The sequence below is a fragment of the Neofelis nebulosa genome, chromosome 17 (assembly GCF_028018385.1).
Source record: "Neofelis nebulosa isolate mNeoNeb1 chromosome 17, mNeoNeb1.pri, whole genome shotgun sequence".
In the NCBI taxonomy this organism is placed as follows: domain Eukaryota; kingdom Metazoa; phylum Chordata; class Mammalia; order Carnivora; family Felidae; genus Neofelis; species Neofelis nebulosa.
Genome location: NC_080798.1, coordinates 34,902,538 through 34,927,762, shown reverse-complemented (window position 1 = coordinate 34,927,762; position 25,225 = coordinate 34,902,538). Strand labels below are relative to the sequence as shown.

Genomic DNA, 25,225 nt, shown 5'->3' with positions numbered 1-25,225 from the left:
CCGGAACCTGCTTCAGATTCTGTGTCTCCCTCTCTCTCTGTCCCTCTCTCAAAAATAAACATTAAAAAAATAATAAAAATAAAATTCTTCCTAGGCCAGCGAGTGCAAAGGGGCAAATTTAGGCCCAAAGACACGTTTCATTTGCCCCACATCATGTTGTTAAACAATTGAATTAACAACCACCCTTTAAAAAGTGGGAGGCTTGGCGTAAGCATCCAGATTTCTGCTTCTCTTGTAAAACGACACCCAGCAGCTCTGTGGATGCCCTCCAGAGGGACGATAGATGGGTGTGTGACTGCCAGTCTACCGCAGTCTCCCCCTGGGCCACCGCGTGCGCTTATGTTACCTCTCTAGCCCCTGTGGCCCCTGCATTTGAGGTCCTGGGAACAAGACCAAGGCCCCACCAGCCTCTCTTAGCACAGAGCCATGGCCCCGGGGAAGGCATTCTGGGGGAGGCTCAGCTCAGCCCCGTGCAACACGCACTGCAGGGCAAAGGGTGTGAAAGAGTATGCTCATCACACCTCATTGTACAGATGAGGAGACTGAGGCCCTGGGAGGGGCCAGGCTAGGCCACACAGCAATTCAGAGGCAGAGCCCAGAGAGAACCAGGGCTGTCACCAGTGTTGGGCAGGTTGTGTCCTGCACAAGGGCAGCTGGCTGAGGGGGCAGGTGGGGCTGAGCCCCTGGCATGACAGGTTGGCAGAGCACCTTTTTAAATTTGCCCAAAGGTACCATATGCGCCGGTGGTGGCCCAGGCTAGAGCAAGGCATCCTGCCTCAGCTCGCTTTCCTCCATTTCAGACCCCCTGTCTCATTGAGCTTTCTCCATCCAGTCCTCAGTTTACCACTCCAGGCCATGAGCTAGCTGGAGGATCCTTTGCCTTGACTTACTCAGTCTCTCTTCCCAGGATTCCCTCCTCTCCCCACATCCCTCTGGCCCAGATATGTGCAGCCAGGGACCTGATGTCACCCCTGCTCCCACAGCCACCACTCACAGCTCCAGCGTGGCCATGTTCTTCTTGTCGCGGATGGCATAGTGGCCATAGCTGTTGGCGCTCCCAGTGCCAATGACGATTAGGGCAGGCAGGCCTGTGCACAACAGGAGGGGCTGCGGCATTGCTGGGCTCCCTTGGCATGTCCTCCTCCCAAATCCCCTCCAGCGGCCCATCCCCTAGGTCCTGAGCCTGTACAACAGAGCTAGCCCCCTCTCTGCCCTAGGCAGCTCTCCCTCCTGTCCCCCTCCCAGGGCCAGCCATGCTCACTGCCTGTCTGAGCTGCACCTACCCCAGCCCACGAGGCTCAGCTTCAGGAAATAGTGCCCAAAGTAGGTGTTGAAGACCTTGATGACGAGCAGGTAGAGGTGGAAGGCTTCCAGGCCCATCCAGGTAAAGGTACAGAGTAGGAAATAGTGGAAGATGGCCCCCCGGGCCCAGCAGGTGGCATCTGACCGCTCACGGCCATGCCCCACATTGATGAAGAAGGCTAGATTCAGGAGAAACAAGCTAATGCTCAGGGCCACATGGACCTTGGGGGCATCTTCTGACTTGAACCGCTGCCGGTAGAACCTGGGGTGAGAAGGGCCAATGAGAGGCTGCAAGAGGACGCAGCTCCCATGGGGCACCACAGCCTCTCCATTCCACCTCCTCTGTTCCGCCCCTGCCAGCAGCTGGAGTGTGGATGCTGTCCGGTTCAGGTGCAGAAGCCATCTCATGGCCCTCAGGGTCCTGTGGGGTCCGGATCCTGCTGGCCTCATCCCTTGACTCAATGCTCTGGCCAAACTGCATTCCCTGCAATTCCCTGAGCGCATTCTGCTTTTCCACACCTCCCGGACTTTGCCCCTGCTCTTCCCTCTGCTCTCAATGCCTTTCCCTACTCTTCCTTCAGGCCTTTCCTTCTGAGGAAGCTGTCTCTGACTGCCACTTATTCCAGGCTGATTTGGAAGTTTCCTGCAGCTCACTGTAGCCACCCCCCTCCTCTCTGGCTGTGACCTCGGGCTAGCACAGTAGGCCGGAGCCAGCCTTGCGCGCATTTGGTTGAGTGAGTAGATGGACTGTGGGACTGGGCTCGGGTGCAGGAGGCTGGGACGTAGTAGGGAGAATGAAGCCCGGAGAGGGCCGGAGGCTCACTCCCTGTCCGTGGAGTTCACACTGAATTCCTAGCAAACAGATCCCCAGGGCTCTCACTAGAGGGATGAGAGCCCAGGGCTGCCTGAACAGGAGCATGAGGCATAATGTGCATCTCACCTGAGACGCCAGGGCCCACCCTCGAGAGTTGGTGACGATTCCTTCTGGCGCTCCAAGCCGGGCTCACAGGGTCCAGCGGCGCAGCCAGCTGGCAGGTCATGCTCAGCTTGTTGGGGATGGGGGCTGTGTCCCAGGCGGGGGCTTGGTTGGGGACAGGGGTGGCACCACTCACACTCACGGCTTGCTCTGAGATGGAGGGAGTGGGGCTGCTGGGGGCTGCAGCCCAGGCCCGCATGGTGACAGAGGCAGAGAGGCACGTGGAAAAGGGCAGTCAGAGGGCCCCAGACCGAGTCAGGAGACCCCAGGGCTGCTCCAGGTCGGTCATGGGTGGGGAGGCTGGGGTCCAGGGCAGGCTGGGGCATGTGGCTGCTCCCACAGTCTCCTTCAAGCCGACAGTTCCTGTGGGTCCCTCGGCCATGGCCTGGACCCAGAGAACCTGAGCACAGGCCAGTGATCTCTGCCTATCCGGCACCCACTCCTCCTTCTGGAACGGGTTTCCCTGAGGAACCCCCTTTCCCACTCTCAGCCCTGCAGTTTGGCTGAGGTTGACCCTTTGTTAGTTCAAATAAAAGCAGGCACATGACTTGGCTTGGCCAATCAGTGTAACCCATCCCTTGACCACAGTGACCTGTTCCATCATGGGCAAATGGTTCAGGTTAGAGCAAAACTCAACTCTGGTATACACGGGATAAAATTGCATAGAAATACACACACACACACACACACACACACACACACGTGCACAGAGGAAGGAATGCATGTAAAAAATTGTGGAAACTGTATTCTAGTTAGTAGCACTGTACCAATGCCAATTTCCTGCCAACTGCATTACAGTTATATAAAATGTTATCACTGGAAAAAAACTGTGGGACTCTATGTAGTATATTTGCAACTTCCTGTCAGTCTATAACAATTTCAAAATAAAATGTTAAAAGAAAAAGGCTTTAATTCTGGAACTTCGTTTAGAAAATTCACTGCTTAGGCAGACAAGCCTGGGACTCCCTGAGTGTGAAGAAGCTGCTTGACAAGGCTGACAAAGGAGAGAGCAAAGTTGGGAGAAGCAGAGGGAGAGCAAGTCTTTTGAGCCCCTGGATCCAACCGTGCCTGAAGGCTGCATTACAGGAACCACATATTCCCCATTATATTTGAGTGACTTTGAGTTCCTGCCACTTTCAACTGAAATAACTCTGACACATTTCAACCCCCAACCCCATTTTACAGATGAGGAAACTAGGGTTTGGAGAGGATATCTATAATGCTGCACAAGCAGTGTACTTTCTAGCCTGCACCTCTCCTGCCTTTCAGGACAAGAGGGAGACATGGGGTGGGGAGGGAGGGGGGTCACCCACCTCAGTGCAGCATACAGGACAACAGTGAAGGCCAGGAAGATCATCGAGGCTCCACAGCCAGCCTGGGAAATGCGAATGAGGGCCTGCACCGTGGCCCGGTCCAAGATCGGCCTCTGTGGGCAACACCCCCAGAACCGGAACCGCCATCAGTCAGAGGCCAGGCCCCACACATCCCAAAGCCCCTGGCCCCTGCCAGGCAGCCTCGGTGCCTCCAGAACTGCTGGGATCAGGGCGGGTGGGCTGTTACCAGCAGCAAAGCGAAGAAGGTCAGGTGGTCACAGCGACAGACAGTCCTCTTGGCGCTGAGCTCTGTGGAGCAGCCTGTGGAAGACCAGTCTCCTGTTGACCCTGGAGAGGAAGGGAGGGGAACATAGGAGAGTGTATGGGAATATGGGGGAGTGGCGGGGACCTGAGAGGAGGGGAGGGGAACAGAGAGGAAGGAAGGGAGGGGGAGGGGCCCTGCCGGTGGCGTTCTGCCCCCCACCTCGCCAAGGGAGCCCGCACTCTCCCTGCCTACCTTTAGTCACATCCCAGAATACACAGCTGAAGGTCATGTTCTGAAACCAGAGAATGGGCATCAGGGTGGAGGCACGGCATGGTTGGGAGAGGAGAGAGGGCCGAGGAGAGTGTGGGGAGAGGAGGGGAGAGGACGGCATGCCCCCCCGCCCCCCGCTGAGTGCGCATTGGGTAGAAAGCAAGGCTCACCCCGTGGGTCACACAGGACCATGGACTGCACCATTTGGAGTGCCGTGGACCAGCACGTGAGGGGCGCGGGGCTGTGAGTGGGAGGGTTGCATGTCTGTGTGCATGTGCCTTTGAGGGAGCATGTATGTGGGTGGCATGCTGGTGGGTTTGCCAGGCCCTATGTGCACGCCCAAAAGCACGAGTGCGAGGGGACCTGGGGGTCAAATGGACATTCGTGTGCAGGTGGCATGTGTCCCTGGGCACAGCCGTGTATATGGTCTTTGCGGCTTCTGCCGGGTGGCTGTGGAAGGATGGGAGGTGCAGAGTCCTATGCATGTCTGCCTGTGTGCTTGTGGGTGACCACCCGCCTGTCTGCCCCTTAGTAGCTGCCAGGCCCGGACTGGGGGCTCACAGAGGGTGGGCGCTGGTGGGAGAAGGTGATCTCCAAAGGCTCAGCCAGCCTGCTGACAGATATATTGCCCAAACTCAAGCCCACCAGGCGGTTGTTCAACACGCTGCTGCTGTCCTCCAGGCTGAGCTCGGGGCCCTGTGGAGGGAGATGGGGAGCTGGGCTTAGGAAGGGGCTGTCCCAACCAAACTCTGTGGGGGTTCCTGGGAACACCCAGGACCCATCACCCTTGCCTAGAGAGTAAAGTCTGTGGCTAGGGGACCAGGGGACTGAGGGATCATGGGCGACTTTCCTCCTGCTGCTCCCTGTAGTCCCCTGCCCAGGCTGGACCCCAGTGAGCCCAACACCCCAGGCCAAACGGTCACAAAGCCATGCGGCCAACAGCTCTCCATTGCTGGCCCCAGGGCTCCTCTGCCCACTTAGGTGGAGAAGCGTAGGGCTAGAAGAAAGACCAGCTGTCCCACTGGAGGGCAGTGGGTGCCTACGCGGGGTGAGCACCGGCCCATAGGAGCACTCATTGTGCACTGTGTCTACACGTGAGTGGATTACACACCTCTGGACAGGCATGCCTGGTACACATTTGCAAGAACCTGGGTACCCTCGCTTGTGTGGACACGGTCACACAGGAGCACACGCGATTACATACACACCAGGAGTCTGAAAGAATATGTGCATTTGTACATGCACAAGGACACACAAGGGGACATGAATGCTTGGGATACACGTACAGGTCCAACCAAGGACACTGGTGCGTGGGGTCCAAACATCTGAGTGTGTGTGACCAGTGCGAGTTTGCAGTGCACAGACTCCGAGGACAGAAGACTGGGATGACCTTGGGCTGGTTTAGAAACGTTCTCCGGAGGAGGCTCATCACCTCCTCCATCCTCGTTGGGACCCACAGCAAAGACCTGAGAGAGAGCAAGCTGGGGCACAGGTCCCTGGTGAACTGAGCACTGACCCACTGAGCTGCCCTGAGCCTCCATCAGGCCTCTCCTCACCTTAAAGAGATTCCCTGGACCAATGTCCAGGAGCGTGATGGCCAGCCGGACCACCGACCTGCTGTCCTGCAGGGATTCAAAGAGACTCCGGGGCAGCCGGACTCTGTCGGGGGGCTCATGCTCCTCCTCTGTCACTGGCCTTGGAACCTGTAACCACAGACCCCGCAGCTCCCGTCTTTCCCCCAGGGTTCCAACACACCCGTCTTGCCATTCCCCTAGTTGGGAGGGGAAACTGAGGCATTGGGTGGAGGGGTGGTGCCCGAGGGCATCACTCTGAGAGGCAGGACACCTGGAGGCACACTGCAAGCAAGCTCTGCTCTGCCCAGACTGTGAGCCCCTGGACAAGCCCCAGCCTCACGGACCCTCAGTTTTCCCAATATGGAGAATGGAGCTAACAAGTTGCCTGTGCGGCCACCCGTCAGGGTCAGACCCAAAGAAGTCGGTGAAGTTCAGTTTACAAGTGTGTGGGAGGGTCGGCCAGCTTCCTGCCAGCCCTTGTAATTACGTAGGGCTTTATGGTGATGGTGTCTGGCTTCTGAAGCAGGAATAACTGGAAAGAATAAAGTCCCCCAGAAAGGGAGACCATGAGAGCAGAGGCAGAGAATACAAAACACATAGAATGTGATTTCCCCCCTGCCTGACAACATATTTGGTAAAAGCTGAGAATGGTTAAAATACTAAATTTCATCGGTAATTTGTTCATTCTCTGACCTCACTGGTCCACTGGGCTGCAGCCGGGTCCCAACTGGTCCTGCCTCAAAAGCACCCCGTGGACACTGGAACAGGAGGAGCTAAGGGTAGGAGGCGAGAGCCCCACCTTTGTCCTTCCCATCTGGACCCTTGTCAAAGAACATGGGGGTGATCTCTGGGGCCAGCGGGTGCCCCCAAGCAGAGGGCTCAGCTGCTTGGGTCACATAAAGGTTTGGGAAAGGTCTTCTCTTTCATCGCTCCTTTTCCAGACAGACCTAGAAGTACCCTGATGATAGCCAACTTGTCTGCTGCCTGAACATCATCCTCAGCTTCCCTCCTTAAGGGAGTGAAGTCCCTGCACCCAGGACTCCCTGTGCATTATCTCACTTGCTCCCCCCATAACCTTGAAAGTGGGCACTACTGTCACCGTTTTACAGATTGGGGAAACCAAAGCTCAGAAAATTTCGGTCATGAGCTCAGTATCACATTAGCTGGTAAAGGGCAGCGCCAGGATTTGAATCCAGACCATTGTAAATCTAGAGTCTGCCTGTGGGGCCCTTTGCAGTATGGTGAGGTGCGCCTTTACCTGGTTTCAAATGTGTTCCCTGGGAGGGAGGGCAGAAGGGAACCTCTGACCTTGGAGGAGCCTTAGTGCTCATCTTACAGATGAGGGCTCCGGGGCCCAGAGACAGGAAGGGGTTTCCTGGAAGACACCTAGGGAGGGGGTGGGGAGCCCAGGACTGGAACCCAGATGCCCTGACTCTCAATTTGATGATCTTCCCTATGCGTCTTCCTCCACCCTGGGTAATCTGTCACCAGGATCCACTCATCCCAGTAACTCCCTAGCACCCATTAGCAAAGTGGCAGAGCACTACCAAATGGGACAGGCGAGGGATAGAGTTTGGTGGGCACCAAGCACAGACCAGGAGTCTCTTAGAATTCTGAAAAATACGTCTGAGGGAAATGGAGCCAGAAACAGCCAACAGGGACAGGGACCTCTTCACCTGGGAAGGTGTCAGAGAGAAGAGCAGGTCTTCTGAGATGTTGGTGCTGACACTCTGGACAACAGCCTTCAAAAAAGACGTATTCACTATCCCCATCTGATTCTCCACCAGATGGAACTCGTATTTCAGCCAGTATCTGCAAAGGGCCGGGAATCAGGGAGAATAGATAGAGTCTTGCAGGCTGGGATTACGCACTCACCTGGTCCCCAGCCTGGATGACGAGGAAGCCACCATCAGGTTCCTGGGGGAGGAGGGGTGACCCAGAATATCAAAGAAAAGACCCTGGGATCACGGCAGGAGAAGCAGGGTGTCGTGAGAGCAAGCCAGGCTCGTTCTGGGAGATTCCGGCCAGTAGTCCCTCTGAATAGTTTATGTGTTTGTCTTTTTTGGTAACAATATATACGTAACGTAAAGTTTACCATTTTAACCTTTTTAAAGTACACGATTCAGCGGCATTAAATACATTCACAGTGTTGTGTGACCACCATCGCTATCTAACTTTGGAACATTCTCATCCCTCCAGAAGGAAACCCTCTACCCATGAAGCAGTCTTCCTTTCCCTCTTCCCTCAGTCCCTTGCAAACACTAATCTATGAATTTGCCTGTTCTAGAAGTTTCTTATAAACGGAATTGTATATCTGGTCTTTGTGTCTGGCTTCTTTCATTTAGCCTGTTCTTAAGGTTCATACATGTTGTATAAGCATGTGCAAGTATTCCATTCCTTGTTATGGATGAATAAAATGGCCATTCTATAAATATACCACATTTTCTATATACACTTATCCATTGATGGACATTTGGGTTGTTTCCACTTTTTGCCTATGATACCCAGGGCTGCGTGTATTCAAGTACAAGCTTTTGCTTAAGGACTTGTTTGGAATTCTTTGGGGGTATATACCTAGGAGTGGAATTGCTGGGTCATATGGTAGTTCTGTGTTTAACTTCTCGAGGAAGTGGCAAACTGCTCTCCACGGCTGTACCAGTTGACATTTTCACACCAACGCTCGAGGGCTCCGTTTCTCCACATCCTTGCCGACGCTTGACATTTTCATTTTATATTCGTTTGTTTGCAATGATAGCCATCCCAGTAAGTGTGAAGTAGTATCTCATTGTGGTTTTAATTTACATTCCCCTAATGACTAATGATGGTGAGCATCTTTTCATGTACTTAGTGGCCTTTGTATATCTTCCTTATGTAATCCTCTGAGTATTTCAAACAGTAGGATGATAATTGCGTGGCATGAGTGCCAACTCACATTTATCGAGCGCTGCCTACATACTGGGAATTCGCCCTCTAAAGGCTGAACTGTATGGGAAATGGCTTATGGGCACTGAACCAGTGTTAGAAGTACGGAGAACACAAAAGTTAATTGCCATTTATTTTATCACAGACCCTTTGCCATCAGCTAAAAGCAACCCCCACCCCCCGCATCCCCCCCTACTCTCCATGGTACTGAAAGATCCCTGTGACCAGAGTTCCTTTTCCTAAGCTGGGTTCCTGAGATGTGCTGCCTACCTTTCCTTAGCAACTCTGAATACGTGAGGGCTGAGGTAGCAATGGGAGAGAAGGGGATACAGCCAGATACAACCAGATCAAGGCTGTTGGAAAGGAGTAGCTAAGGAGAGCCTGCCAGGGAGACAAAAGGGAGGCTTTATATTGCACACTATAGAGAGTAACCCATGTAAATATGTGCAAATGTGTTTAGGTGGGGCAGGCAATTAGAACACCATCCAGCTAGAAACAGTGGGGGTGAGGTTGTCGAAATCTACTGATTGAGCTACACTGAGTCTAGCTTTTTATTTACCCTTTAAAATTTTAAACAAAAAATATTGTGATTTTCATGGTTACCAAATAAAATAAATTCAATATTTTTTGTGCACTTAATTGTATCTCTCTTTCTTTTTTTTTTTTTCAACGTTTTTTTTTTTTTTTTTAATTTATTTTTGGGACAGAGAGAGACAGAGCATGAACAGGGGAGGGGCAGAGAGAGAGGGAGACACAGAATCGGAAACAGGCTCCAGGCTCCGAGCCATCAGCCCAGAGCCTGATGCGGGGCTCGAACTCACGGACCGCGAGATCGTGACCTGGCTGAAGTCGGACGCTTAACCGACTACGCCACCCAGGTGCCCCTGTATCTCTCTTTCTATGTGTGTGTGTATGTGTGTGTGTGTTTAAAAATCTTTGACCTCACAGAACAACCCAATTCACTTAAAAAAATATTTTTAATGTTTATTTATTTTTGAGAGAGAGACAGAGAGACAGTTGAGCAAGGGAGGGGCAGAGAGAGAGGGAGACACAGAACTCGAAGCAGGCTCCAGGCTCTGAGCTGTCAGCACAGAGCCCAACATGGGGCTCAAACTCACAAACTGAGATCATGACCTGGGCCAAAGTTGGATGCTTAATCAACTGAGCCACCCAGGTGCCCTGCTCCCAATTCACTTTCTTAAGGGAAGATTTCCTGATCTAGTTTCCAGAGCACTTTTAAAAATTGTTTTAGTTGTGAAATGTAACATAGAGTCAAAAAGTCTAACGCATATATGTAAGGTTGAATTTTTAATTACAAAGTTGATACCCATTTAAACATCATATTCTTTGTCTGCTATTAACATAGCTACTCGGATATCTTTGGTTCATGTTTGCATGATATGTGTTTTCCCACATTGTGCCTGTTTTTACATTGTTAAGTGGTGGGAGTTTCAACAGCTTGCCTCTTATTAACCTCCCTAGGAGGGGATATCTCGATGTTCTCCAGACCTCTGAATACCTAGGAAATTCCCTGAAGGGAGGGGCCCCTGAACTCTTGTGGCGTTTATTTCCCATGTTCTAGTTCACTTGCATCTTCCTAAGGCATCTTAACTACTTGCCACTTTCTGCTCATCAGATCCAATCAACATGATGTTGTCCATAAAGCAGACCAGAGTGATGCTGCATAGAATGTCAGGATTAATACAGTCTCTGTGAACTATATGACAGAGATCAAGAGAATTGACATAGCCCTGAGGAAACTGTGCAGTATACTGTTGGCTTTGCCAGGTAGAAGTAAACTGCTTCCAGTAGCCCTTGAAAATTAGTATGGAAAAAAGTGCATTGGCCATGGAGTAGCTACATATCAACTTCCAAGGGAGGTGTGTTGATTTGTTTGAGTAAACGTACTCATCTGGGACAGGAGCTGCAATTGGACAGCAGCTGCTGGTGGTGACCACCTGATTAGTGTAAGACAGTCCAGAGTCATTCCCCAACACCCACCTGCCTTATGGTGAGGTAAATGGAGTTATGGGAGCCATCACCACCCCTGCATCTTTCAAGTCTTTCCTGGTGACATGAATCTCTGCAGTTCTCCCCAGGGAGGTAGTTTGGTTTCTGGTTTACTATCTTGGTTGGGAGAAGACATTCCAAAAGCTTCCATTTAGCCCATCAATGGAATGCCCTTCCAAAAACAATTCAATGGAGAAAGAATTCTTTTCAACAAATAGTGCTGTAACCATTAGACATCTAAATGCAAAAATTAATAATAACTAATAATAATATAAAGTTAGACATTTACCTCACCCTGTGCACAAAAAATTAACTCCAAATGCATAACCTAATTATAAGAGCTAAAACCATATACACTTGTAGAAGACAACTTAGAAAAATCTGTAGCTAGATGAACATCTCTTTGATACGATATCAAACACACACACACACACACACACACACACACACACACACATTTAAATTTGACTTCCTCGGGGCGCCTGGGTGGCTCAGTCAGTTGAGCGTCTGAATTCAGCTCAGGTCATATCTCATGGTTTGTGAGCTCGAGCCTTGCGTCAGGCTCTGTGCTGACAGCTCAGAGCATTGAAGCCTGCTTCAGATTCTGTCTCCGTCTCTCTCTGCCCCTCCCCACTTGTGCTCTGTCCCTCTGTCTCTCAAAAATAAGTAAATGTAAAAAAAATTTTTAATTTGACTTCCTCAAAATTAAATGTTTTTGATTTTCAAAAGACATCGTTAAGAAACAAAAAGACAAGACATACACTGGGAGAAAATATTTGTAAATCATACATCTGATAAAGGACTTGCATCCAGAATATAGAAAGGATTCTTAAAACTCAATAGTGAGAAGATAAAACCCAATTTAAAAGAAGAGGGAAAGGTGGGCAGGTCAACAGTGGGCAGAGAAGTAGGGGGACCCGGAGTTCTCTTGTCCCTCAAACGCAGCAGTATTGAGGCTAGAGGATTTGGAATTCCAAGAGTCTGGGCTGAAGAGTGACAGAAACGTCTCTAGGGGCCCACGGGGACAACTTGGCGGGCCATAGGTGCATGATTGTGAACTGGGAGAGATAAGACAAGTGGTGTAGGAATGGAGGGCAGGGATCCCCTTCTGTGCAGAGACAAAAGGAAGAGAAAGATAGGCTGTGGAAGTGTGGGATTGTATTTGGACAAGAGAAAAACTACGGACCGGGGATTGGAAAAAAACAGAAAAAGATCCAATTTCTAATTTTGGGGTTTTCCCCAGACTGGGGCCAGCTGCCCAGTTCACATGCCTGCGGGGAGGGGAACCAGCCCTGGGCTCAGTAGCCAGCTCAGAGGCGCAGTCTGCGGTCGGTCGGAGAAAGCAATCCCCTCCCTGGAGGGCAGTGGGAAGAAGGCAAAGAGCTGTTCCAAGGACAAAAGACCCTGCTTGCACCCACCAGCCAGAGACCCTTTGCCGGCTGGGCGGAGTGGCACTATCCTGGAACCAGGGCGTGCGGGGCGGGATCCTTGAAGACATTGGGGTTTGCATCCCAGCATCTGGGAGGAATGGAAGACTGTGGAGTGGAACTAATGGGCCTGCTCACGCCTGCACAGCACTGTGAGGACGGCCTGAACAGAGTGGTTTGGGTCACCCAGTCTGGGGAGGAGAGACTGGGGTGTCACCATTTTTCTTCCCATCACCAACAAAGTGGGGCTTCAGGAACAGACAGGGGGCTGGCAGTGGAGGCAGGACCTGCCTGCACCAAACCACACCCCTCCATGCCTGGTAACTGTGTATCTACCAGAGCAAGACTGACACTGACCTCGCCGGGCGGCCCCTCCTCCAGACCAGCACAGCCACCGGTTCCAAGGCACCATCAGATATCAGCCCAGTGGTTTTGCATCTTCTGACTTAATTCTTGGTCAATTCTTATTACATATATATATTTTTTTCTTTTCGTCTTCTTATTTCTTCCCTTCTCTAGTCTGGTTACTCTGGCCGTTGGTTTGTTTAAGCAGATGTAATTAATCTATTTGTTTTAAACCTCTTCTGTACCTCCTTCTTCTTTATTCTCCTCTCTCTCTCTCTCTCTCTCTCTCTCTCTCTGGATTAAGTTGTATAGTTACTCTCCCTGGTCAATTTTCTTTTCTTTTTCCCCACCCCTGTCATTTCTCTCTTTGTATGGGATAAGGCTTCTTCTGCAACCACCACCCCCGTTTTTAAAAAATTTTTTCCAGGGTTACTTCAATGAACAAATCAAAACACACCTGATGGAAGGTCCAAACCACCACTACGAGTAGAGAGATAAAACAACCAGAGTCACAACAACAGACAGCACACAACACACTCCAAAAACACCTCCTGAAGGGCCAGGCCCTGGACGGCATATGACCCCTTTTTAATATAGTAGTGCTCACAGGTGCAGGACACATAACAAGCTATTAAAACACGTAAAGACAGAAAACTAGCCGAAATGATGAAATGGAAGAGTTCTCCTCAAAAGAAATTCCAGGAAGAAATGATAGCTAAGGAATTGCTCAAAACAGATATAAACAATATATCTGATCAAGAATTTAGAATAATAGTCATAAGATTAATCGCTGGGCTTGAAAAAAGCATAGAAGACAACAGAAAATCTATTGCTGCAGATATCAAGAAACTAAGAAATAGTCACAACGAATGAAGAAATGATGTAAATGAGGTGCAAAATAAACTAGATGCAGTGACAGCAAGGATGGAAGAGGCAGAGGAGAGAATAAGTGAAATAGAAGATAAAATTATGGAAAATGATGAAGCCAAGAAAAAGAGGAAAAAAAATACTGAACCACAAGGAGAGAATTAGAGAACTAAGTGACTCAACGAAATGGAATAATATCCGTATCATAGGAGTTAAAGAAGAAGAGAGAGAAAGGGGCAGAAGGTGTACTTGAACAAATTACAGCTGAGAACTTCCCTAATCTGGAAAAGGAAGCAGACATCCAAATCCAGGAGGCACAGAGAACTCCTCCCTTCAGATTCAACAAGAATAGGTCTTCTCTATGGCATATCATAGTGAAACTGGCAAAATACAAAGATAAAGAGAGAATTCTGAAAGCAGCTAGGGACAAGTGGGCCTTAACCTACCAGGATAAACACATAAGGGTAGTAGCAGACCTGTCCACTGAAACTTGGCAGGCCAGAGGGAGTGGCAGGAAATATTCAATGTGCTGAATAGGAAATATATGCAGCCAAGAATCCTTTATCCAGCAAGCCTGTCATTCAGAATAGAAGGAAATAAAGGCTTTCCCAGACAAACAAAAGCTGAAGGAGTTCTTTACCGCTAAACCAGCCCTGCAAGAGATCCTAAGGGGGACTCTGTGAGTGGAGTGCTGCAAAGACTACAAAGGACCAGAGACATCACCACAAGCATGAAACCTACAGATAACCCAAAGACACTAAATCCAGATCTTTCGATAGTAGCTCTGAATGTAAATGGACTAAATGCTCCAATCAAAAGACATAGGGTATCAGAATGGATTAAAAAAAAAAAAGATCCATCTATATGCTGTCGACAAGAGACCCATTTTAGACCTGAGGACACCTGCAGATTAAATGTAAGGGGATGGAGAACCATCTATCATGCTACTGGCAGCCAAAAGAAAGATGGAGTAGTCATACTTATATCAGACCAACTAGATTTTAAACTAAAGGCTGTAACAAGAGATGAAGAAGGGCATTATATGAGAATTATGGGGTCTATCCATCAAGAAGAGCTAACAATTATAAATGTTTATGCCCCCAACTGAAAGAACACAAATATATAAATCAATTAATCACAAACATAAGCACTCTTATTGCTAAGAATACACTAATTGCAGGAGACTTTAATGCTCCACTTATAGCAATGGACAGATTATCTAGGCAGAAAATCAATAAAGAAACAATGGCTTTGAATAATACACTGGACCAGAGAAACTTGACAGATATATTAAGAACTTTTCATCCAAAAGCAGCAGAATACACATTCTTCTCAAGTACACAGGGAACATTCTCCAAGATAGATCACATACTGGGTCACAAAACAGCCTTCAATAAATATAAAAGAATTGAGATCATACCATGCATATTTTCAGATCACAATGCTATGAAACTTGAAATCAACCACAAGAAAAGGTTTGGAAAACGTCCAAATGCATTGAGGTTAAAGAACATCCTACTAAAGAATAAATGCGAATTAAAGAAGAAATTTAAAAATATATGGAAGCAAATGAAAATGAAACCATGACAGTCCAAACCCTCTGGATGCAGCAAAGACAGTCCCAAGAGGAAAATACATTGTAATCCAGGCCTATCTGAAGAAACAAGAAAAATCCCAAATACAAAATCTAACAGCACACCTAAAGGAACTAGAAGCAGAACAACAAAGAAACCTCAAACCCAGCAGAAGAAGAGAAATAATAAAGATCAGAGCAGAAATAAACAATATAGAATCCAGGGGCATCTGGGTGGCTCAGTCAGTTAAGCGTCCGACTTTGGCTCAGGTCATGATCTCACGGCTTATGGATTTGAGCCCAGAGTCAGGCTCTGTGCTGACAGCTCAGAGCCTGGAGCCTGCTTTGGATTCTGTGTCTCCCCCTCTTTCTGCCCCTTCCCAGCTCGTGCTCTGTCTCTCTCTCTCTCTGTCTCTCAAAAATAAATAAATGTTAAAAAAAATTTTTTTAAAGAAATTGAAGAAGACAAAGAAATGGAAAAACATTCCATGCTCATGGATTTGAAGAACAAATATTGTTAAAATGTGAATACTACCCAAAGCAGTTTATACATTCAGTGCAATCCCAATCAAAATTGCACATGCATTCTTCTCAAAGCTGGAACAAACAATCCTAAAATTTGTATGGAACCACAAAAGACCCCGAGTAGCCAAAGTAATGTTGAAAAAGAAAACCAAAACTGGAGACGTCACAATTCTGGACTTTAGCCTCTACTACAAAGCTGTAATCCTCAAGATAGTATGGTATTGGCATGAAAACAGACACATAGACAAATGGAGTAGAATGGAGAACCCAGAATTGGACCCACAAATGTATGGCCAATAATCTTTGAAAAAGCAGGAAAGAGTAGCCAATGGAAAAAAATCTCTTTAGCAAATGGTGCTGGGAGAACTGGGCAACAACATGCAGAAGAGTGGAACTGGACCACTTTCTTACTATACACAAAAATAAACTCAAAATGAATGCAAGACCTAAATGTGAGACAGGAAACCATCAAAATCCTAGAGGAGAAAATGGGCAACAACGTCTTTGACCTCAACTGCAGCAATTTCTTGCTTGACACATCTCCAAAGCCAAGGGAAATAAAAGCAAAAATGAACTATTGGGACCTCATCAAGATAAAAACTTCTGCACTGCAAAGGAAACAATCAACAAAACTAAAAGGCAATGGATGGAATAGAAGATATTTGCAAACGACATATCAGATAAAGGGTTAGTATCCAAAATCTATAAAGAACTTATCAAACTCACACCCAAAAAATAAACAAGTGAAGAAAAAACATGAATAGACACTTTTCCAAAGAAGACATCCAGATGGCCAACAGACACATGAAAAGATGCTCAACATCACTCATCATCAGGGAAATACAAATCAAAGCCACACTGAGATACCACCTTACACCAGTCAGAGTGGCTAAAATGAATAAATCAGGAAACAACAGATACTGGCAAGGATGTGGAGAAACGGGAACCCTCTTGCACCGCTGGTGGGAATGCAAACTGGTGCAGCTGCTCTGGATACAGTATGGAGGTTCCTCAAAAAATTAAAAATAGAACTACTCTATGACCCAGCAATAGCGCTGCTAGGAATTTACCCAAGGGATACAGGAGTGCTGATGCATAGGGGTACTTGTACCCCAATGTTTATAGCAGCACTTTCAACAATAGTCAAGTTATGGGAGGAGCCCAAATGTCAACTGATGAATGGATTAAGATGATGTGGTTTATGTATACAATGGAATACTACTTGGCAATGAGAAAGAATGAAATCTTGCCATTTGCAACAATGTGGATGGAACTGGGGGGTATTATGCTGAGTGAAATAAGTCAGTCAGAGAAAGACAGATATCACATGTTTTCACTCATATGTGAAATTTGAGAAACTTGACAGAAGACCATAGGGGAAGTGAAGGGGGAAAATAGTTTCAGAGAGGGAGGCAAACCATAAAAGACCCTTAAATACAGAGAAAAAACTGAGGGTTGATTGGGGGGGTGGGGAGAGGGGAAAATGGGTGATGGGCATTGAGGGGGGCACTTGTTGGGATGAGCACTGGGTGTTGTATGTAAGCGATGAATCATGAGAATCTACCTCAAAACCATGAGCGCACTGTATACACTGTATGTTAGCCAACTTGACAATAAATTATATTAAAAATAATTTTTTAATGAAAGATGAGGGAAATACTTGAATAATCATTTCACCAAAGAAAAGATGCAAATGGCTAATACGCACATGAAAAGATGTTCAACATCATTGGTCATTTGTGAAACACAAATTAAAACCACAGTGAAATACCACTCACACTTACTGGATTTGCAACTGACAAGGTTGCAAAGATGTATTAGACCCGCAGTCCTTTTGCATGCTGATGGAAAAGCAAAGGATACACTTTGAGGAATAGTCAGGCAGTTTTTAAAAAGCTAAACATATACTTACCAGATATCCCTGCAATTCTGTTCCTAGGTATTTACCCAAAAGAAATGAAAACATATGTCTACAAAGATTTGAATTCAAACGTTCATGGCAGCATTATTCATAATCACCAAACTGGAAATAATTCAAATGTCCATCAACTGATGAATGGATAAACAAAATGTAGTATGTCCACACAAGGGAATATTACTCAGTAATAAAAAAAGAACTATTGATACATGCTAATATATGAATATAACTCAAAACCATGGTAAGTGAAGGAAGCAAGATTTAAAAGACAGCATATTGTATGAGTCCCCTATGGAAAATATCCAGAAAAGGCAAATATATAGGGTAGAAAGCAGATCAGTGGTTGGCTGTGGCTGGGTATATGAGCAGGGATTGTCTGCAAACAGGTATGAGGGTACTTTTGGGGCTGATGCAAGTGTTATTAAAATGATCATAATAATGGTTCCACACACTGCATAATATACCATAAATTATTGAACTGTACCCTAACAATGTATAGATTGGATGGTACATAAATTATACCTTAGTAAAGCTATCAAAATGAATAAAAAGAAATGAGATACCACTATATCCTTTCCAGAATGGCTAAACTTAAAATGACTGGTAATACCAAGCATTGCAAAGGTGTGGGATAACTCGAATGCCCACACATTACTGGTGGGAATGTAAACTGATATGGCCACCACGGAAAATTATGGCAACGCTTACTAAAATTCATCATACCTTTGACATTGATTCCCTTCTAGGTGTTTACTCAAGAGAAATGAGTGTATATGTTCATGAAAAGACATGTACGAAAATGTTGATGGCAAGATCTATTTTAAAAATTCATGGCAGTGTTATTCATAATAGGCTCTATTATGGACAAAATGTTTGTGCCCTCTCCCTAAATTCCTATGTTGAGATGAGTTGATGGCCGGACCCACTTCAGAGGGTTGTGATGATAAAGGAGGTAACTTGGTTAACTGATGACTTGGGAACAGAATCCACATCTTCTGATCCCAGAGCCCCTGCTTTTTCCAAAGTGTTTATCCCCATCATAAAAGAGCACAGACAGGAGAGCACAGTCTATCCCTGAATAGCCTCCCAGAGCTAAGAAGCTACTGAAGCAGGTGCCGGTGGGAATGGGAGTGTTTTCAGGCCCCTGAAATGACATAGTTCAGTCAGATTGCCATCTTAACACCGAGCCTGAGAACACAGGCTTTTCACTCATTTTTTTTTTTCAGCAAGCATGAATTGAGGGCCAGCTATGAGGTTGTCCTGCATATCTTAGAAGAATTCAGTTATAGCCAGCTTTGATTGGAGGGGAGAGAGGCAAAAATTTTTGGAGATGATTGCTAGAGACGTCGTATTCTAAACCCCTTCTCCCTCAACCCACTCTCTCTAATTTTTTGGCCTTATCAGTCTCTTGGTCTTACTGGTTCTGCGTCATACAGTGTTTCTAATTCATCCCTCCTTTCCAGGTGCACAGAGCCAATTGGTGCTGCTGGTGGTGATTTAGCACCTACCCAGGTGATTCACTCCTACGCAGACACTGTGGTTGCATCCTGGTCCAAGTCTCTTCCTGCACCACCACCCTTGTATCCTTCCCTGAAACCTGAGTGATCTTTCTAAAGTGCGAAACTGACTATGCTTTTCTTCTGTTTAAAAATCTGTCCTTGCTCTGCCTCCTCCCACATTAGTATGGCTTACACGACCCTTCACACTTTGGTCCCTGCTTATATTTCTAGTCTCTCCCCTACCCAGCCCACCTCCCCATTGTTGCCTGCATCCCCAGAATGTCACTCTTTCACATTTCAAAGCAGTGTGGTTCTCCCCCCCAACACTCCTGAAGTTCTGCTGCCTGTATCCCCTAACATTGCTTGGGTCCAATTAGAAAACTCCCATGGAGTCTTCAAAGCCTTTTCCTGAGTTGCCTCCTCCGTGAAGCCTTGGCAGTCTTCCTTTGAGCTAAGCCGGCACCTTGTCCACCCTTTTGTCTGACCACACTCTAGAATCATCATCATTTGGGCCCCTGTCAGACCCTCCACAATGGTAGGAACAGGGGCTGATTCGTCCCTGCATCCCCTGGATCAGAAAGGTCTCAGTGAGTAGATTGGAGGAATGTGGGCGTCAACGGGGTGGGAAGGTGAGCGGGCAGCCTCACTTTCTGGAGCCGTGGGGGCTGATAGCTCTGTCTCTTCCTAACAGCCTCCCTGCCACCCTTGAAGGAGCCCCAGAGCCCTGCTCTAGCTCAGAGGGCCCCCTTACCTCTGTAAGTTTTTCAGGTCGCAGGGTTCATTCCCTGACTGCCTGCATTTTGTGAAGCAGCCAGCTGTGTTCTCCAGGTGGAAGGACTCATAGTTGCCCTCATTGATGAGACCCAGGCAGACGTTTCTCGGTTGCTCCAGGATCTCAGAATTTTCCATACCTGAAGGAGGGATGCAGAAGGTGGGAAGGGTCTGGGTAGGGAGGCAGCAAGGGCAAGAGGTAGAGGGCAAGATGCTCAGGCCCCAGGGTCTGGTCATGTGGGCTGAAATTCCAGCTCCATCCATCTACACTAACTAAGCGCACTTGAGCTGGGCTCAGTTTCCCAAGCAAAAGGAGATACTACCCCTGACCTCACAGGGCCGGTGGGATGCTTTGGGGAAAGTGTGTACAAAGGGCTTGGCACATGGCTCCTATTACCCTTTACCACCTCCTCCAGGGAGCCTGCTGGGCTTTCCACAGTTGTTCCATATCAGACATTCCAAAGACCTTGCAACTGTGGCCTAATGGTATAACCCTTGGGCATATTCTGTCTCAGTTTGCCTTATTCCCCCACGTTCTCATTACAACCCTCACAGGCTACCTCCTGGGGTAGGGGAAGAACACAGCAAACTGAGGGCCCCTGGGGCACAGTGACTTGAGTGAGGTCACCAGCTAGCTGGGGGACAGCTCCGGACGACAGACCAGCTTCCGTGACTTCTCGCTCAGTTCCCCTTTCACCTGGCACGGGGCATGGAATGGAAGCTCTGAGTCATTTACTCGCTGTGTGACCTCAGGGACACTTAAACTGTTATGTTTCCACTTAAACTCTCTGAGGCTCCATCTTCTCATCAGCTAAATGGGGCTAATAGTACCTTCCTTGTGAGTTTGGGGAAGGATTAGAGTTCAAACACATGAAGGGTATCGCTCATCGTAGATGTACAGAGAGTCAGTATTCCTTATTCCAGGAGGTGAGAATTTCATTGTAAAACCGACTATTTATGTATTTGTGTATTTATGCTGGGTGTATGTATATGTATGCATATTTACCTGTCTCTCAACAAAGTTAATACACGGACAGAGGCTTGTTTTCTTTTTTAAAAAAACCGTACAGGGCACCTAGGCAGCTCAGTCGGTTTAGCGTCCACCTTCAGCTACGGTCATGAGCTCACGGTCAGTGAGTTCGAGCCCCGCATCGGGCTCTGTGCTGACAAGTCAGAGCCTGGAGACTGCTTCAGATTCTGCGTCTCCCTCTCTCTCTGCCCCTCCCCCTCTCATGCCCTGTACCTCTCTCTCTCTCTCTCTCTCAAAAATAAACATTAACAAAAATTTAAATAAAAAAATACATTAAACTGTACACAAGGACATAAAATGAAAAGTAAAACTCCCTGCAGTTCCCAGGTCACACTCCAGAGTTCACGACCCTTTGCAATTTACTGCACAACCTTGCAGAAATGTCCTATGTGTAGGCGAGTGTTGTGATATAAATCATTTTAAAATGTACGCGACTGGGATCGCTCAGCAATATATGTTGAAGAGCTTTCCACGTCGGCACCTGCCGATCGTGTCTTTCTGTGGACGCTTGAACACTGTTCCTTCCGTGAGGTGGGTCTTGTGACCCTTGTTCAACTGCTCCTCTGTTGGCCGGCTTTTAAGGTTGTCGCTCTTTTTTTTTTTCCTGTTTTGAACAACACTGCTTACCTCTTTGTCAGCTTGTGTTAAGAATTCATAGAAAACATTGCTATCATAGGAATCTCTGGGTCAAAATGTTGAGCTTTTAAAAATTGGTAGGTGTTACCAAATTTCCTTCTAAAGGGGATGCACCTATTTCTACCTGCAGCAAACGGAGTGGCTATGGACCCACATGTTCCTAATCCTAGACTTCCCCAAACCTGCAAGCCTTTGCCAACCTGAGGAGTAAAATTATATTTTCGTTTTAACTTAAGAAGGAGTCGGAGCATCTATTTGTATGTTTTTTCCTGTGAACTGCATTGTTTTATCCGTTGTCCATTTGTGGGGGTGTCTTGACAACCTGTGCACCTTGGCCTTTCCGATGGGCACACCAGGAACGGTTAAGGGGGGGCTACCTCTAGGACGTGCGGTGCTAAGGGTGAGGTGGGTGGGGCGACACTTACTTTTCATTACTTGTACCCTTCTCTGGTGTGTGGGTTCTTTTTCAAGAAATCACACACAACATGACTTTCACAATAAAAGAAACAAGCTAATTTTTAAGATAGAGACACAGATAATGGCAGATCAAAGTTAGAGTAATGTAGGGCTTTAAAAATTACATTTTAGGGGCACCTGGGTGGCTCAGTCGGTTAAACATCCGACACTCCGTTTCAGGTCAGGTCATGAGCTCCTGGTTCATGAGTTCGAGCCCCGCGTCAGGCTCTGCACTGGCGGCACGGAGTCTGCTTGGGATTCTCTCTCTCTCTCTCTCTCTCTCTCTCCTTCTCTCTCTGACCACCCCCCCGACTTGCGCCATCTCTCTCTCTCTCAAAATAAATAAATAAACTTTAAAAAATTACATTTTAGAGTGGATTTCATAATAATCAGATCTATGATGACAGTGTTTTAAGTAACCTATAAAGAAACTTTAACTTTCTGTTAGATTGTAAAAATATTCATGACACCGTTTAATGGGAAGAAGCAAATGCTCAATGAGCATGTGTATAATATGATCTACATTTGCTTTTTAAATAAAGGAGGAAGAGAGAAAGAAAAAAGGGAAAAAGAGAGAGGGGGAGAGAGAGGAGAGGGAAGGGGAGTGGGGGTGCCATTCTCTATGTAATCCTAGCCTTCTTTGTGCCCGAGGAGTCCCAAATGGGTGCTGGGCACAGGTGGCACCCCGGCAGGTGTTAACATAGCCGCCTTCCTGCCTGCCTCAAAATGTAAGCACAGTCGTGTATGTGAAGCTTTTCGCGAGGGCAGATAAGATGATTAAATATCTTCTTGTGTGAATATTTTTTGAAGACACTGGAAGCATTTAGTCCAGACAGAGACAGCCTGAACCAGGCCTGTGTGAGATGATGACAGTCCCCACCTCAAGACCTACACTACACTTCCCCATCCTGATCTGCCCCAGGAGCTGGCCTCCGGGAACACCTCAATCCATGGTCAAGTGGGAAGCAGGCCGGAAGTCAGAGGGCGGTTTTTGCCCCTCCCTACAGCTCAGCATCAGGCGACTGCTTTTCTCTGCCACAGCCCAGCCTCGTTGGCTCAGGGCCTGGCCCTGCGAAGAAGTCACTATCAGTGTTTATCGAATGAATCAATCAAGGAGCAGACAATGCTGAGTAACCCATAAATATCCACAAAAGAAGGAGACTTACTTTTACATATAAACATATAAATCTCTCAGGCCTCCTCATACTATTCAAATGGCTGACGCTTTGCCCAAACAGGAGCTCCCACATCGACCATAGAATAAACCCAGTCACTGTGGTGAGCCTCGAAGCCCCAGCCAGCATAGTTACCGCTTTTGTGAAGGGCCCGGGGTCCTTATGGTGCCCGCTGAGACCAGACAATAGCCACCACTGGTTATCATGGTGGCCGGGGAGGGGGTCAATCTGTGAAGCGTTCTGCCTGACGGCTTGTTCTGCCAGGAGGACAACATCATCATTCCCCCCCTTTTTTTGAGTCAACTGAACTTTGCACTTTGCCGAATCTCCCAACATTGAAGAGAAAAAGGTTCTTTGAAGCCCAAAGAGCTTGACCCCATGTGACTCCATGACCCCATGAAAGCCACATGACCTTGTGTTGCACAGACACGTAAGGGAACCGACATGCAGGCCACTCACTGAGTCAAGAGCAAAACAGGAGAATGGGGCATCTGGGTGGCTCAGTCGATTAAGCGTCCAACTCTTGATTTCTGCTCAGGCCATGATCTCACTCTTGTGGGATTGTGCCCCTGCCTCAGGCTCTGCGCTCTCAGCATGGAGCCTGCTTGGCACTCTCTCTCTCCTCTCTCTCTGCCTCTCCCTCTCTTCCTCTCAAAATAAACTTCAAAAACTTGTAAAATAACAACACTAAAGAACAAAACAGGAAGGGCACACAGGGCATGAGTTGGGAGCACCCCTTCTGCCTGAGAGGGTCACTGCAGACATCACAGGGTGCCAAGGAGGGTGAGAGCTGGCCAGGTGGGCCAGGTGTGGGCTCAGATTTCCCGGGAGAGAGTACAGCAAGGGCAAGACCTGGGGTCCTCAAACTGCTCTGGAGAACCACCACGTATGCAAGGCTGATAGTGGGTGAGGGGCGGGAAGCCTTGTTCCCGGCTTGGCTCACCGGAGACTAGGAGGCCATTGCCGGGTCAGGGAGAGGAGAGCTGGCGGGGGCAGGGGGAGCCATGGGGGAGCTCAGTGCAAGCCCCACCTGGCCTCAGCCTCCAGAGCGTCCTGTCCCCTCCCCCGGGAGCTCAGAGGCCAGCTGGATATGAGCGTGCGCAGGGCCCAGTTGTGTCCCAGAGCCAGGCCCGCCAGGAAGCCACAGCCCAGAGTAGGGGAGGGAGGAGAGCACCTGAGACCCAGCACTGACTCGAGTTCACCATGACGACGTCTAACTCAGGATGAGGTGAGAGAACGTGCAGAGGCTGGCAGAATGGTCTCCTTGGACACACATGCTCAACACACCCCGACCGTACCCCCTCCCCGGCCCCTATCCCTCAGTGTCCCGGGCTCGGGAAGAGGGGATGAGGAACCAGCCGCTCACCTGAGGCCCAGAGCAGGAGCTGGAGAAACAGGACCCTCAGAGCCCCGGGTGTCACCATCCTTGGCCAGCCTTGTCCGCGCTGGCCGGAGCCTGGTGTCTATGTGTCCCTCTGGCCCCAGGCTCTGCTGTGCGGCCTGCCTCCACCCCCTCCCCCCACGCAGCGTCACGGCTTCCTGTGGCCTCTTTCTCAGCCTTCCTGCTCCATGGCACCATCGGATGGGTTGTGAAAGGTGAGAGTGGGGAACTGGCCAGCCCTCCTGTCTCCCCCCGACTCTGCGACCGCCTGCAGAGGGGACCGCTGCACCCACCCAGGGACGCTGCCGGGTGCTGTGAAGTTGGCGTCCAGCGGCCGCAGAGGCCTCCGCGCCCAAGCGGACGCCCGGGGATGGTGAGGGGCACAGGCTTTAGAGTCAGGCACACCGAGCGCAGACCCTCCTCTCACAAGCTGGGGGCCTCTCTGAGCTTGTTCCTTCCTCTGTAAGGCAAATACAGTAATAGGGCTGCGGCAGAGAGCCGTGCTGGAGTTTGAGGACACCTGTAATACACCAGGCACACAGCCTGGCTGCAGGGATTGGGACGGTACTCAGGCTCCTTCACTCATGCTTATGGCTTGAACGAGACCAGGATCAAGGCCATGCCTGCTGGGGTCCTGGGAGCAGCAGAGGGCTGGCCCTGGAGGCCCCGGCACCACGCTGCCTCCTACCAGACTGGATAACAGGAGATGTGGGATGGGGTGGGCAGGAGCATGGGCTCTGGGGTTGGTCAGGCCTGGGGATACATCTGTCCTGGCCACTTCCTGGCTGGGTGAGCTCGGGTGAGCTGTCTGCTGCTCTGGGCCTCTCACAAGACATGCGGAGAACTCATGAGATCATGCATGTGGAATTGTCCAGGCGGGGGGGGGGGGGGGGGTTGGCCACCGTCACTATCTCCTTACATGACTGTCAGTTCTTCACAATTACTGTCATATCTCCTGGCTGGTCACGGGTGGCCCAGACAGGAAGTGGG

General features: G+C 48.7%; 1 protein-coding gene across 5 annotated transcripts in view; it reads right to left on the bottom strand.

The window, feature by feature from the left end:
* The window catches only part of ADGRG3 (adhesion G protein-coupled receptor G3), a 30,357-nt gene extending 5,991 nt beyond the window's left edge, over window positions 1-24,366 (bottom strand). Inside the window, exons 1-11 of one of the 5 annotated variants that reach the window (XM_058708119.1) lie at window positions 24,221-24,366; window positions 19,538-19,697; window positions 7,377-7,512; window positions 5,683-5,829; window positions 4,688-4,822; window positions 4,109-4,148; window positions 3,839-3,912; window positions 3,592-3,704; window positions 2,243-2,458; window positions 1,284-1,564; window positions 995-1,088 (exon numbers count right to left, since the gene is read on the bottom strand). In XM_058708119.1, coding sequence (XP_058564102.1) covers window positions 995-1,088; window positions 1,284-1,564; window positions 2,243-2,458; window positions 3,592-3,704; window positions 3,839-3,912; window positions 4,109-4,148; window positions 4,688-4,822; window positions 5,683-5,829; window positions 7,377-7,512; window positions 19,538-19,697; window positions 24,221-24,278 — 1,454 coding nt within the window. In that variant the 5' untranslated portion in view covers window positions 24,279-24,366. Of the gene's footprint in view, window positions 1-994; window positions 1,089-1,283; window positions 1,565-2,242; window positions 2,459-3,591; window positions 3,705-3,838; window positions 3,940-4,108; window positions 4,149-4,687; window positions 4,823-5,682; window positions 5,830-7,376; window positions 7,513-19,537; window positions 19,698-24,220 lie in introns of all 5 variants that reach the window. The other 4 variants (XM_058708118.1, XM_058708120.1, XM_058708121.1 and 1 more) reach the window with 4 other exon arrangements.
* Window positions 24,367-25,225: the final 859 nt, after the last annotated feature.